A 12,733-nucleotide genomic window follows, 5' to 3' on the forward strand; every position below is an offset into this window, starting at 1 on the left:
ACACTAATGAATGAATAATGGAAGGAAGGAAGGAAGGAAGGAAGGACAAAAAAGGGCAGAATGTCCTTATATTTTCTGTGCACCTTCCTGTGAGATCAACACTCACACTTTAATGACGTCACCTGAATGAAGCCATTTTGATCACATGATCTCTGAAAGTTTTCTTAGTGCCACTCGCTTTCAATGACAAACATCAGCGTAGGAAATAAACACAACACACTTCTGCGGTTCAAAATATATTTGTCACATTCATTTTTAGATGAATAAAAAGGGCAAAGAATGTAATAAAGCAAAGAGAGTACTGGCACAAAATATATCAAATATAGAAGAAAGAATCACACTGTTTAATGTCTCTTGCATTTTAAAAATGCAGGTCACATTTTAACCCTTAAACACCTAAAATTTTGGGGATTTTATGTTGGTATTTTTTGGCTCAATTACAGTTACAATTGCAATTATAAAGTATTTACATGAAACAGTCAGACATGCCATATGTTGTCATTTTCAAGAGACTCTGGGCTACTCAGATATGCCATTGTTTGACATGTAAACTAACAGAAATTTGATATCTTTATAAATTTGGATCATTTCTGATCAAAAATTTACCTAGCGCCTGCTAATTTTTTTTTCTTTTTTTATTATAGAGATCTTGTAAACAAATGCAATTGTTAGTCTGGACTGTCTGTGAGCTGAAAGTGCAATAAGTTCCGTTTGGTTATCATGAGCAAAAATAAACAATTAGAATAAGGTGGACATGTATTTTTATTGATTTTCTGTCCCCTTGGATTCAGGCTGAGTGCTAAAACTCAGATACACAGTAAGACAGCCTTTATTTTTCATTACAAACTGAGCTGCATATTTAATATCAGATTTTTAATACTGAAAATCAATGTAAACTGAAAGCCCTTTGTTTATAATATGAAGGCTAAAAGCAGAGATGTAATATAACAGTAGCGAGTGAGTTTGGGTGGTTTTGGAGCTGATCTCTGGCTGATGGACGGTCACAGGTGGATGAAATCACTCTGGATGGCGAAGCAGAGTCTGATGATGATCTGATGTGTGAATCATGTCACTGTTTTAACCCTTTGTTGGAATATGAAGGTCAAACAGCAGAGCAATAATATCAGGATTTTAGGTGATTTTCCGAGTCAGATTACTCACTAATGCTGACATTACAGCTCGATGACATCATGCTAGTTACGGGTGGGTCTGCTGGATGTTCTGATATGTGGATCATGTTTGTATCTTAAACTGTTCTTAAGTTATAGATTGTCAAGGCTGTATTGCTTCTTCTTTTTCCTCACCACTAAAAGCATTTCACATTGCAAACAGCAGAAAACCACTGAAAGTGCAATGGTTGTCGCTGTTGTCATAAATCTGACTGTGACCTCTGAGCTTAAGATACACTTCATCTCCTTTCTCCAGCTGCAGAGTGGCTCCACCAACGACGTACTCAAATGTTTCTTTTGGAAATTCACTCACGTCCAAAATTTTCTCTTCATTTTTAAACAAACATACAGCCAGCATGTGTGGACCCTTCTCACTAAGTACATTGAACCTGAAGTAATAGACTCCTCTGAATGGAGCAGTGAAAACACCTGCAGAAGGAGAAACAGATGGATCAGTACAGAGTCTCTACACCACCAGAGAGAAGAAACTGTGCATTTACCTGTAGTTTTACTAAAAGCGTTTCCAATATTTGTGATTTCTCTGTGGAAAACCAGTATGTTGTCAGTGCTGTGAGGCCCATGATGGCCTTTTAAGCCTGAAGCAAATGAGAATGCCACCTTTGGTCTGTCTGCAAACAGAAACATGGACAGTGTCAGAACAAATCTGATCTTTTTCCATACTAAAGGATGCACTATGTAAGTTTGGGGGACCTCTCTGGTGGAAATGTATAAGTGCACGTAATGTGTGGAAGAACATTTTGTAGCATGGCTCGTACTTCGGACCCCTTCCCTGAGTAGATGAACTGAAATAGAATTTAAGGAAAACTGTCAAAACTTCATGAAGGATGAAAACTTGTCTTCTGGGGATGTGAAGACTGTTGTCATCATATCTTCATCAGAATAATGTTGATTTTGAGATCATTTGAGACCTAAACGTTTTTGTGTGATGTCAGTATGTAAAGACGAATGACATCATGTGCAAAAACTTTGGTCCATTCATCTTGAAATTGACATACAATGTAAAGGGTTACAGGTATTTTCAAATTATGTCAAAAACTGAAAAAATTCTCTGTTTGGCTTCAGGCTCTCTGTGCATTTAACTGAGTTCTGAGCTGTGTTCCAAAGTACTGGTATTTTTCTGTGTTTGACTCTTGCCTGTTCTCTTGAATTTCGCTTGTCTACTTCCTTTGTGTCTGTCTTTTGACCCCTGCCTGTTATGTACTGTGAGTCTTGGATTGTCCTTAATAAAACGACTGCCAACAAAAACGTTTCGCAACATTGGCCTATGTGTATGTTTGTGGTTTATGTAGAAACATCATGTTGCTCAAGTATTTGTAAAATGATCCTCCAACCAAACATTTAAGTCTCACTTGCGTTCTCCTCTCTCTGTGCTTCCACACCCACTTCAGTAGAGACCACTCTCTCCTCCAAAGCTGTGAAACACACACAACAATGCATCAGATCATGGACCAAAAGCTAAAGCACCATTAAGAGTCATGATTAAAGTAAAGACTGTAATAAGTTTACAGTGTACATTTTAGCAGCAGAGTCAGACCCTCGCAGAGGCACCAGACAAGTATCCTGTCTTGCTTGATATGAATAAATAAGTTGAGTCACAAGAAAGATGCTAAAAAGCACCCATCATTCCAACAGTGTGCTTTCTTCAAGCTGATCTGAAATCCTGCTTCTGGTGACATTTTCAAAAACTGAGTGATGAAAAAAAAAAATTTCTCATCATTTTTAATGTCTTTCCTGCTGTTTCCTGCAAGACTGCTTCTGCATTCTGCGTTCAAGAGATCCTCAACAACAACTAACATCTCACATAAAAGGATTTCTGGAGATTCATTAAAGTTATTTTCTATTTACTTTTTCTACAGTTTATTCTTACAGGAGTAAAAGCACATTTGTATTTTTATGTCATTGAGTCAAAGTCAAATACAAAACTTTGAACAACCAAGTGATGGTGTAAATGAAAAAGATCTGAACCCAGTTTTGCCTGCTCACAGAAATTAAACAGAAACTTTTGCTTATTTATTAATTTGTTCAAACAGCCTCTCTGGCCAAAGCTAATCACCCAGCAGTGAATTCAATTCAGCACTTTCTTTTTTCCTAATTCACCTGGGTCAACTCCACCAGTTGTTTATGACTTTGACATAAAAATAACAGAAACAATGTTAAAGTGAAAACATCTTGAATGGATTATTATATTATTATAAACAGCATGAAACAAAGTGGAACGTAACTGAAATTTTCCAACAAATTTCATTATATTTTGCTAATTTGTGGAATTGTTCGGCTTTCATTGATGTTCATGCAGAGTTTCTGTCAGACTTTTTCAGTTCAGATCATTTGACTTACCTGCATTTTGTTTCTGCAGCTCTTCAATCTGGCTTTGCAGTTTCACCTTCTGCTCCACCACCATGTCCCGCAGCTCTCTCAGCTCGGTCCACACATCGGGCTCTGATCTTTCCACACGACTCTTGTCCAGAAGCTGCATTGGCCCCACTACGAGCTGGTCATCAGGTCTCTGGAGCTGAACACAAGACAAGAACAAAAAAAGGAAGACCACACTGACCCTCATCCTGAGATATCCACAGTATAAAGTGGAACGGTTCAGCTGAAAATGGGGTGTTTGTAACAGGCGATAAACATCTGGTTCTTATAAAGTGGAGCATACAGAGATGTGCCAAACACACACACACACACACACACATGCACACACTTCAAGAACAGAAAATGCCAAAGTAGACTGCACAAGCTCAATTCTGGTTTCATAATGGGGACAGCTGATCAAATACTAATCATACTTTATGAAGGATACACATATATTAGCTACAAGTTAAAAGAGATGAATTTAGCATTGTACATGTTAGGTATATGCTATGTAATGCCAATATATTATAGTGCAAATAGGCAAATTCTCTTTTACTTTTATGGCACTTCAACTGGCAGCCAGAACTGCCTGGCCCAGTTCTAACTCCAACTCAAAACACAGGGAGGGGGTAATGTGGAGGACACAACATACCAAGGAGGGTAGACACCACTAGTTACACTGTTTAAAACAAGCAACACAACTACACTAATAACAGCAACAACATTAAAAAACAGCAACATTAATGAATGTCCTTCTTACCTCGAATGTGCTCACCTAAGTTCCTCATGGCAGGGTGGCCTGTGGTGGACACCACAGTATGCTTCTGCACTGTCTATGCTAAGGATTGACGGCTTTGGATTTAAGCATCATTTGAGCCCTTGGTACCAAAACCGGAGTTTAATTTGAGCCAACAGATTCAGGAGCTGGTCATATGCATCCCATGGAAATATCCCATGGATACATCATTGGAAAAGGGGAATTTTCCTTATGTCAGGTGCCTGTTTACAGATATAGCTGTGCCTAAGGTCAGCAGTAGGGATTTTCCAAACTAATTGCCACATATACTACCTCCAATATATGCCACTCAAGGTATATACGTCTATGTCTTAGGGGCTGAACCTTAGAGAGCAGCTGATGGCTAACTGAACATCTTCCATGATTGGCTGGTTTGTATTCTGCTGTTGTAATGACAACATCAGCACACACACACCATCATCAACACACACGTTATCTAAGCTGCTTATCCTTCTGGGTTGCGGAGGGTGCTGGAGCCTAGCCCAGCGATCATTGGGTGGAAGGCAGGAAACACCCTGGCCAGGTCGCCAGTCCATCGCAGGGACACACAGATAAATACAATCACACCTATGGTGGATTTTAGGGTGGACTACCTGGACTGTGGGAGGAAACCAGAGCACCTGGAGGAAACAGGGAGAACATGCAAACTCCACACAAGAACTAACCTAATTAACTGGCCAGGGAATCAAACCCAGGCCCTTTTTGCTGTGGGCTGGGAGCGCTTACCCACTGCACCACCAAGGCCCATGACAATGTCAAATTGCTGCAAATTAAAGACAACCTTAAATTTTATTCAACTTAATTTCCGTCTGTGGTGTTCTTCATAATTGAACAAGATCCTGCTTGTTTTAGACAGAAGATCAATAATTATTTTCCTATCACAGAGTCTCTCAGTTCTTTTATAAAGAGTAACAGGTGCAAATAGGAGCTGTCCTTGAGAGAAAAAAATACACTCAATGAATAAAACATGGGAAATTATCACCTGATGCACATTTGAAATACAGGTAAGGTTTCTTGTTAATTATGACCATTATTGCATTTGACACTTTTAGCAGCAATGTAATAAACCCTCACACTCAAACAAAAACAATCAAATCAAACCAAACATTCAATGTTATTATTAAAATATTAGATATTTCCATAGTTGTTATCTATGTTATCTTGATTTCAGTCTTGTAACTATAATGATGAAAAGCATTGTGCTAAAGAATATATCTTTTTTTCTAAATAATAAATTAAACCAAAGATATTGCTTGTATTTGGCTTATTTACACTTATTTACGCTTTATTACTTACTTTAGTGTATAAATATGTGGTGGTCAACAAAATTATCGTTATTTTAGATGCCTACCACAGCATACTGGAGCTGAAATTAAATTATGAATGTGAGCTTTAGTTTGAGGGTATTTACACACAAATTGCCTGAACATTTAAGAATTACAAACATCTTTGTACATAGTTTCCCCGTTTTTAGGGGTTTCAAATATAACTGGACAAACTCAGGGTGAAATTAATTTATCATTTTCAGTACTTGGTTGCAAATCCTGCCTAAAGTCTGGAAGCCATAGACATCACCAGATGTTAGGATTCGTCCCTGGTGATGCTCTGCCAGGCCGTTACTGCAGCTGTCTTCTGTTCCTGCTTGTTCTTGAAGCGTGTTACCTTCAGTTTGGCTTCAGGCAGTGAAAATGTAGGCTTGATTGGATTGTGGGCAGGTGATGGACTTGGTCAAGGCAGAACATTTCACTTCTTTGCCTTAAAAATCTGACTGGTCCCTTGAGCGCTCCTCTCTTCTAACTCACTGCCTTCAAGCATGTTATTGATTGATATATAAATTCGTCACCTTCTGGCAAAAAATCACTGTTTCAAATGATGAATATGAATCACATTCATTAAGAAGATTGGAAGAGTTTTTAACTTTGGTTTCAGCTGCCAGCAATGAGAATTTTGAAGAAGACCCCCACTTCCCCAGCAGCAGATCAGGGACATTATGTTCAGATGAAGTCATTTATTTTTTAAGTTATAAAAGTTTATAAGCTGAGAGTTTTCAGGGCTGCTGCTAGGGCTGGATTATATCAATTTAGGTAATAATACTAGAAATTTGTGCGTTTGTGATACTCATAAATAGAACTTTTTGGAAAGAAAGGAAAATGCAAAGTGCAATATTTAGTAAGTTTTCACATTTTCTCATTTAATTTTTTGGAATGGTGGGTGCAAAAGGTCACAGTGGGCAACTGTCAAGGTTTGTAGCCAATGCAATCAGCTATTAATTCACTTTCCTGTAAAATATCAGTAGCACTGAAGGCATGAGTGCCAGGAAGTGGCAAAATATTGAAATTATATTGATCGTTATTGCTCATGAACTGCCTTCTCCCATGTGAGTGGACGGAAGAATTCTCATCATCAGGTACATGAAGAAAAGTTCTGGGGTAGCACCCAGGGTGGACAGTCTGATTTAAGGGATGACCAGTGCCACTCTGTCCAGCCCTCAAACAGTTGAGCACTTGTGGGACATTTCTGACTGCCATGTTAGACAACTTTCTCCATCATGTTGCAGTTCCAGAGAGTCTTGTAGAATCTGTCAAGGCACATGAAAGCTCTTCTGGCAGATCATGGTAACTCAACACCTAAATCACATTTTGTCATTTAACTTGTCACCTCTGCCTTGTAGAGATTGCATTGCTGCAGAAGTGGTTTCACTGTTGTTTCCATGCTTATACTACTGCATGAAAGGAAAAATCAAAATTGTCGTCTTATATTTCTTTATCCAAAAAGATAAAACCTAAGTTCAATTTTTTTTCTGTAATCTTTTATTTACAGATTCATTGTAAATGTAATATAGATGCACGCAAATTGAATACAGTAAAATTTTACCATAATGTGCTAGTATTTGTTGTGTATACGTCATAGTCAAAAATAAAATTGTACACCACCACTATGGATTTGAAATGAAGCAGTCAAGTGACAGAAGTGTAAACTTTCAGCTATAAATTCAAGGGATTTAACAAAATATTACCTTACCTATTTAGGAATTACAGCCATACATAGTTTTACATAGTCGCTCATTTTCAAATTCAAGGATTATTATTAATAATTGTATGCAAATCTTTTGCAGTCAATGACTGCCTGAGGTCTGGAACCCGTCAACCAAATGCTGTTTCCTCTCTTGAGATGTTTTGCCAGGCCTTGGGTTACTTTCGCATAATGTTTTGGATCATTATTCATCTGTGCTGTGAAGTGCCGTCCTGTCAGTTTTGCAAATTTTTCTGAATCTGAGCAGAAATTGCAGCTCTATTCACTTCAGAATTCATCCTGCTATTTCTATTAGTAGTCACATCATCAATAAACACCAGTGACCCAGTTCCACTGGCAGCCATGCATGCCCGTGTCATAATACTACCTCCACCATGTTCGACAGATGGTGTGGAATGCTTCAGATCATGAACTCTTCCTTTCCTTCTCCATACTCTTCTCTTCCAGGTCACACTTGGCCATGAAACTGCTTATCAGCCAACTGTCTGATTACCCTCCTGTTAAAACGGAGGGTTTATGTAAAAAAGTGGCTGTAATTCCCAAACAATTAATACAATTTAAATCCATTAAAGTAAAGCTGAAAGTCTGCACTTCAATCACATGTTGACTGCTTCATTTCAAATCCACTGTGGTGGTGTACAAGGGCAAAATTACAAAGATGTGCCACTGTCCAAATACTTATGGACCTGATTTCACTAATTATGTTTATATGGATGAATATAGTTTCTCTCACTTATTTTGTATTCAAATTGAAAAATACATCTGGTTCAAATTAAATGAATTAAATGTATTAAATGTAGTTGCGTGAATTTACCAGGCTGTTTCAGCAAAAACTCAAATAAAATAAAATACAAAAAACATTTTCTGGCATATCTAAGACTTCATATTTTATCCCCCTGCCCATATGTATAGTAAAACATTGATTCTAGATCATATATCCTAAAAGAAATAAAGTGTAGTTCTTTTGAATACATTTCAGAATGAAGCACAGTGTACTTGCAGCATGATATATGTTTATTTCTTGTTTTTTTGCATGGGAGGTTTTAGACAAATGCTGCAAACTGATTGCTCTTTTCCAGTGATTAAAGCACTTCACATGGGAAACAGCAGAAAGCCGGTGAAAGTGGTAAGGTTGTCAGCACTGTCATAAATTTGACAGGTAGCGCGGAGCTTAAGATACACAAGATCTCCTTTCTGCAGCAGCAGAGTGGCACCACCGACAGAGTATTCATGCTGCCCCCCTGGATATTCAGCTGCAGTTATGATTCGCTCTTGATTTTTATACAAGTCTATAGTCATCCAGTATGAGTTGCTACCAAGTACATTAAACCTGAAGTAATAGACTCCTCTGAGTGGAGCAGTGAAAACACCTGCAGAAGGAGAAACAGATGGATCAGTACAGAGTCTCTACACCACCAGAGAGAAGAACCAAACCAGACATCAGACACTGTCTCTGTACTGACTGTTCATTTACCTGTGATTGGACTGTATGCGTTTCCAATGTTTGTGATTTCTTTGCGGAAAACCAGTATGGTGTCGACACCTAGAGGCCCGAGGTAGCCATTTAAGCCTGAACCAAATAAGAACGCCACCTTCCGAACCTCTGTAAACATAAACATGCCATAAACAGGCTAACCAAAATGTTATCTTTTTCTGTATTTAAAGCAAGTTTTGGTGATTTGGAGATCTCTCTTGTGGAAACATAATTGCATGCAATGTGCGGAAGAACGTTCTGTAACATGGGTTTCGCCTTGAAACCCATGTTATGAAAGAGAATTCAAAGAGGCCTCTAAATTTGGTGAAGGTTGTATCGTGTGAGGATGTGAGTAAATTATCTTCATTAGTATAACGTCAATTCAGCATTTGAGGCCTAAACATCGAGCCGGACCTTCTTTTTGAGTGTGACGTTAACATGTAAAGACGTATGATGTGATCCGATAAACTCCCAACCCGACCCCAGTTTTAAATGATTATTTGAGGCTTTACAGGGAGACTCGCAGCAGCGCACTCTCACCATATTTTAGCCCGTTTTCAGTTTTCTGACTCAGTTATTGTACTTCTTTTAATTTCAACATAAAGAAAATCTCACATTGCAGCTGTTTTGGTGTGTTGAATTGTTGGCTATCACAGAATCTCCCCCATTTGGACCTGCCCAGTCTGAAATAACTTTTTCCAGCTCCCTGAATCAACCTCTCCATCATTACACACACCTGCAAATAGTTTATGGACATATATACCTCTTTGTTTGGCCTTAGGCTTTGTGAGGTCTCTTCATTTTATGGTTTAAGGTGGAACAGGGAATTTAGCTAGCTAGCTACTGAGACATCAGCATAGTACTAGCAATGTTTTATACTTGCTATGAAGAAACGGGCCATAATAATGCAATGATTATTGTAATTTTCTAACAGAAAACACATTTGTGGGTTTCTTTGGTCGCTTGTGCTCCATCTCGCTAGTTCACTCTGTTTGGAGAGTGACTCTGGAAAACTTCAGTTTTAACACTTCGCCCTACCCCTCTATCTCAACAAAAATCAGGACACCCTACCCCTAGAAGTGAACACGTAAAATGGAGGGGTAGGGCTAAGTGGTAACGGTGAGGGGTGAAATGGGATTGGGCCTAAGACTCCCATATATGTACAGGTTACCTGTATGTTTGTGAAGTGCCCGTTTCTCTACTGAGCTCCAGGCCGTGTTACTTTGTGTTGGTATTTCCACTGTTTTGACCTTTGCCTTGTCTTTCTGGTTTTCCAATATAGATCTGCCTCTTATGGATCTGCCTCTTTTTCTTATTGTGAGTGTTGGACTGCCCCAAATGAAACCAGTTCACTCCTGCAAACAACCTACATGATCCTCATGTTACACCTGGCCACAAACCCATTTTGTTAGATTGGCATATGTGTATTTTTGAGGTTTATGCAGAAATATCTCATAAAGCTTTCTAATAAAGGATTTGAAAAATGAATTTTCTTTTCAACATGTAAGTCTTACTTGCATTCCCCTCTCTCAGTGCTTCCAGGCTCCACTTCAAAGCTGTGAAACACACACAACAAATAAACAAGTAAAAAAAGTATGAGCAAACCTCAAATGTCAAATGTTCATGTTTTATTTATTTTTTTTATTTTTTTTACTTTAACATATTGGGAAACATACATAAAGGTATTAAATGAGCCAATGTATTTGTCTTCTTCTTCTTCTTCTTATTATTATTATTATTATAGTTCTTATTAACTATCTATTCATTAAAGTGTGTTCTCTTTGAAGATTTTGTTCACAAATTATATATATGGAATTGATGAATATGCATTAAAAATATTTTCTTTAAAAAAAGTATTTTTACGCTGTACTTGTATCAAATTAAAATCTATTCTGGGTTTAATCATTCTTTATTTATTAGTATTTTTCGTAACATTTTCTATGAATGTCACCTTTGTAAGCACCTATAAACACATTCATAACATGTTATAATGCATTCATAAGACATTATAAACATAGCTATAAATATTTATAAAAATGTATTATATGTTATAGCCATGTTTATTATGCATTATGAATTGTTAACATAATACATTATAAGTACTGATCATAACAAATTATAAGAGCTCATAAGTCGTATTTGTCCGCTCTAAGTAAAGTGAAGCGTACTGTACTAAAGCCTCCTCCAGTGTTAAGAGTGAGGCTTCAAGTTGAAGTATTTACTGAAGGATTTACTGAAACACTAAAACATTCACAATAAAGCTCATTACAGGCTTCAAATGTCAGAGTTTAAACTAGTGCTGCCCTCAGTGTTTTACCCAATGTGGGAAAGGTAATGTTCACCACCGTTAGCTTGGTATTTGTCCTTACGCTCTCCAAGTTGGGACTGACTTTGGCACTGACAGTATAGCATGTTATTAACACTGTTTATAAAGCATTATATTAACAATTCATAATGTATAATAAACATGGCTATAGAGTGTAATTCATTTTTATAAATGTTTATAATCATGTTTATAATGCCGTATGAATGCATTATAACATGTTATGAATGTGTTTATAGATGCTTACAAATGTGACATTCATAGAAAATTTTACCATCCCAGCTTGGAGAGCATAAAGTAAAGACAAATACCAAGCTAACGGTGGTGTACATTACCTTTCCCACATTGGGTAAAACACTGATGGCAGCTCTAGTTTAAACTCTGACATTTGAAGCCTGTAATGTGCTTTACTGTGTGTTTTAGTGTTTCAGTAAATCCTTCAGTAAATACTTCAACTTGAAGCCTCACTCTGAACACTGGAGGAGGCTTTAGTACAGTATGCTTCACTTTACTTAGAGCGGACAAATACAACTTATGAGCTCTTATAATTTGTTATGATCAGTACTTATAATGTATTATGTTAACAATTCATAATGCATAATAAACATGGCTATAACGTATAATACATTTTTATAAATATTTATAGCTATGTTTATAATGTCTTATGAATGCATTATAACATGTTATGAATGTGTTTATAGGTGCTTACAAAGGTGACATTCATAAAAAATGTTACCGTATTTTTTTAAGAACATGATGGGGCAAATCTAAAAGAAATTGTTGCTGATTTATTAATTATAATTATAATTATAACTAAATATAATTATTAATTATATTTTTGTTAGTTTTCTAATAACCTGGCAGCAGTATTAATTAATTCATTTTCCTACCTGAATTCACTTGGGACACCTCCACCAGTCTGTTGTTTATGGCTTTAACATAAAAATATCAGAAACAGTATTAAAGTGAAAACATCTTAAACAAATCAAATGTATAGGAATGATTATGTCACTAAAACACTATAAACAGCATGAAACAATGCAGAACAATGTGAAACAATATGCAACATTAAAAATGGGCTGAACTTAATTGTGGAGTTGTTTGTTTCAGGTTGTTTGGGTTCAGATCATTTGATTTACCTGCGTTTTGTTTCCGCAGCTCTTCAATCTGGCTTTGGCTGGACTGCAGCTGCTCTCTCAGCTGGGTGACCATGTCCTTCAGCTCTCTCAGCTCGGTGAACTCATCATCATAGTGGTGGGTTTTTTCTAGTGCTGATCTTTCCATGTTACCCTTGTTCAGAAGCTGCACGTCCCTCACTGTGAGCTGGTCATCAGCTCTCTGGAGCTGAACACAAGACAAGAAGAGCCAAAGCAGAACCACACTGACCCTCATCCTGAGATAATTACAGTACGGAGAGTGGAAAGGTTCAGTAGAATATGGGGTGTATGTAAGAGGCAATCAGCATCTGGTTCTTATATAGAGGCTCATGTGCCACACACACACACACACACACACCTCAAGAGTAGAAAATGCAGAAGTAGATTGCACAAGCTCAGTTCTGAGTT

At 37.4% G+C, this 12,733-nt stretch overlaps 2 protein-coding genes across 2 annotated transcripts; both read right to left on the bottom strand.

Annotated features, from left to right (window-relative positions):
• Positions 1–637: 637 nt before the first annotated feature.
• LOC118824557 (complement C1q-like protein 3) lies at positions 638–3,844 on the bottom strand. Its single transcript, XM_036594801.1, has 4 exons — positions 3,528–3,844; positions 2,540–2,602; positions 1,670–1,798; positions 638–1,598 (listed from the first exon to the last, which is right to left on the bottom strand). The coding sequence occupies exons 1-4, from the start codon at positions 3,748–3,750 to the stop codon at positions 1,318–1,320; spliced, it is 696 nt and encodes a 231-aa protein (XP_036450694.1). The 5' UTR covers positions 3,751–3,844; the 3' UTR covers positions 638–1,317.
• Positions 3,845–8,378: 4,534 nt separating this feature from the next.
• On the bottom strand, positions 8,379–12,618 carry LOC118824695 (complement C1q-like protein 2). The gene is made up of 5 exons (XM_036595050.1): positions 12,308–12,618; positions 12,059–12,100; positions 10,360–10,401; positions 8,846–8,974; positions 8,379–8,741 (listed from the first exon to the last, which is right to left on the bottom strand). Exons 1-5 carry the CDS (start codon positions 12,558–12,560, stop codon positions 8,464–8,466), a joined length of 744 nt encoding a protein of 247 aa, XP_036450943.1. The 5' UTR covers positions 12,561–12,618; the 3' UTR covers positions 8,379–8,463.
• Between the last annotated feature and the right edge of the window lie 115 nt (positions 12,619–12,733).

Source organism: Colossoma macropomum, unplaced genomic scaffold, assembly GCF_904425465.1.
Source record: "Colossoma macropomum unplaced genomic scaffold, Colossoma_macropomum, whole genome shotgun sequence".
NCBI classification, from domain to species: domain Eukaryota; kingdom Metazoa; phylum Chordata; class Actinopteri; order Characiformes; family Serrasalmidae; genus Colossoma; species Colossoma macropomum.

Excerpts from the sequence above, each read along its gene's own strand:
- LOC118824557 (XM_036594801.1), bottom strand. The coding sequence starts at position 3,750 with ATGAGGGTCAGTGTGGTCTTCCTTTTTTTGTTCTTGTCTTGTGTTCAG. Across the intron at positions 2,603-3,527 it reads GCTGCAGAAACAAAATGCAG|CTTTGGAGGAGAGAGTGGTC; the intron begins GTAAGTCAAATG and ends TGTGTTTCACAG. Across the intron at positions 1,599-1,669 it reads CGCTTTTAGTAAAACTACAG|GTGTTTTCACTGCTCCATTC; the intron begins GTAAATGCACAG and ends CTCCTTCTGCAG.
- LOC118824695 (XM_036595050.1), bottom strand. The coding sequence starts at position 12,560 with ATGAGGGTCAGTGTGGTTCTGCTTTGGCTCTTCTTGTCTTGTGTTCAG. Across the intron at positions 10,402-12,058 it reads GGTGTCCCAAGTGAATTCAG|CTTTGAAGTGGAGCCTGGAA; the intron begins GTAGGAAAATGA and ends TGTGTTTCACAG. Across the intron at positions 8,975-10,359 it reads ACTGAGAGAGGGGAATGCAA|AGGTTCGGAAGGTGGCGTTC; the intron begins GTAAGACTTACA and ends TTATGTTTACAG.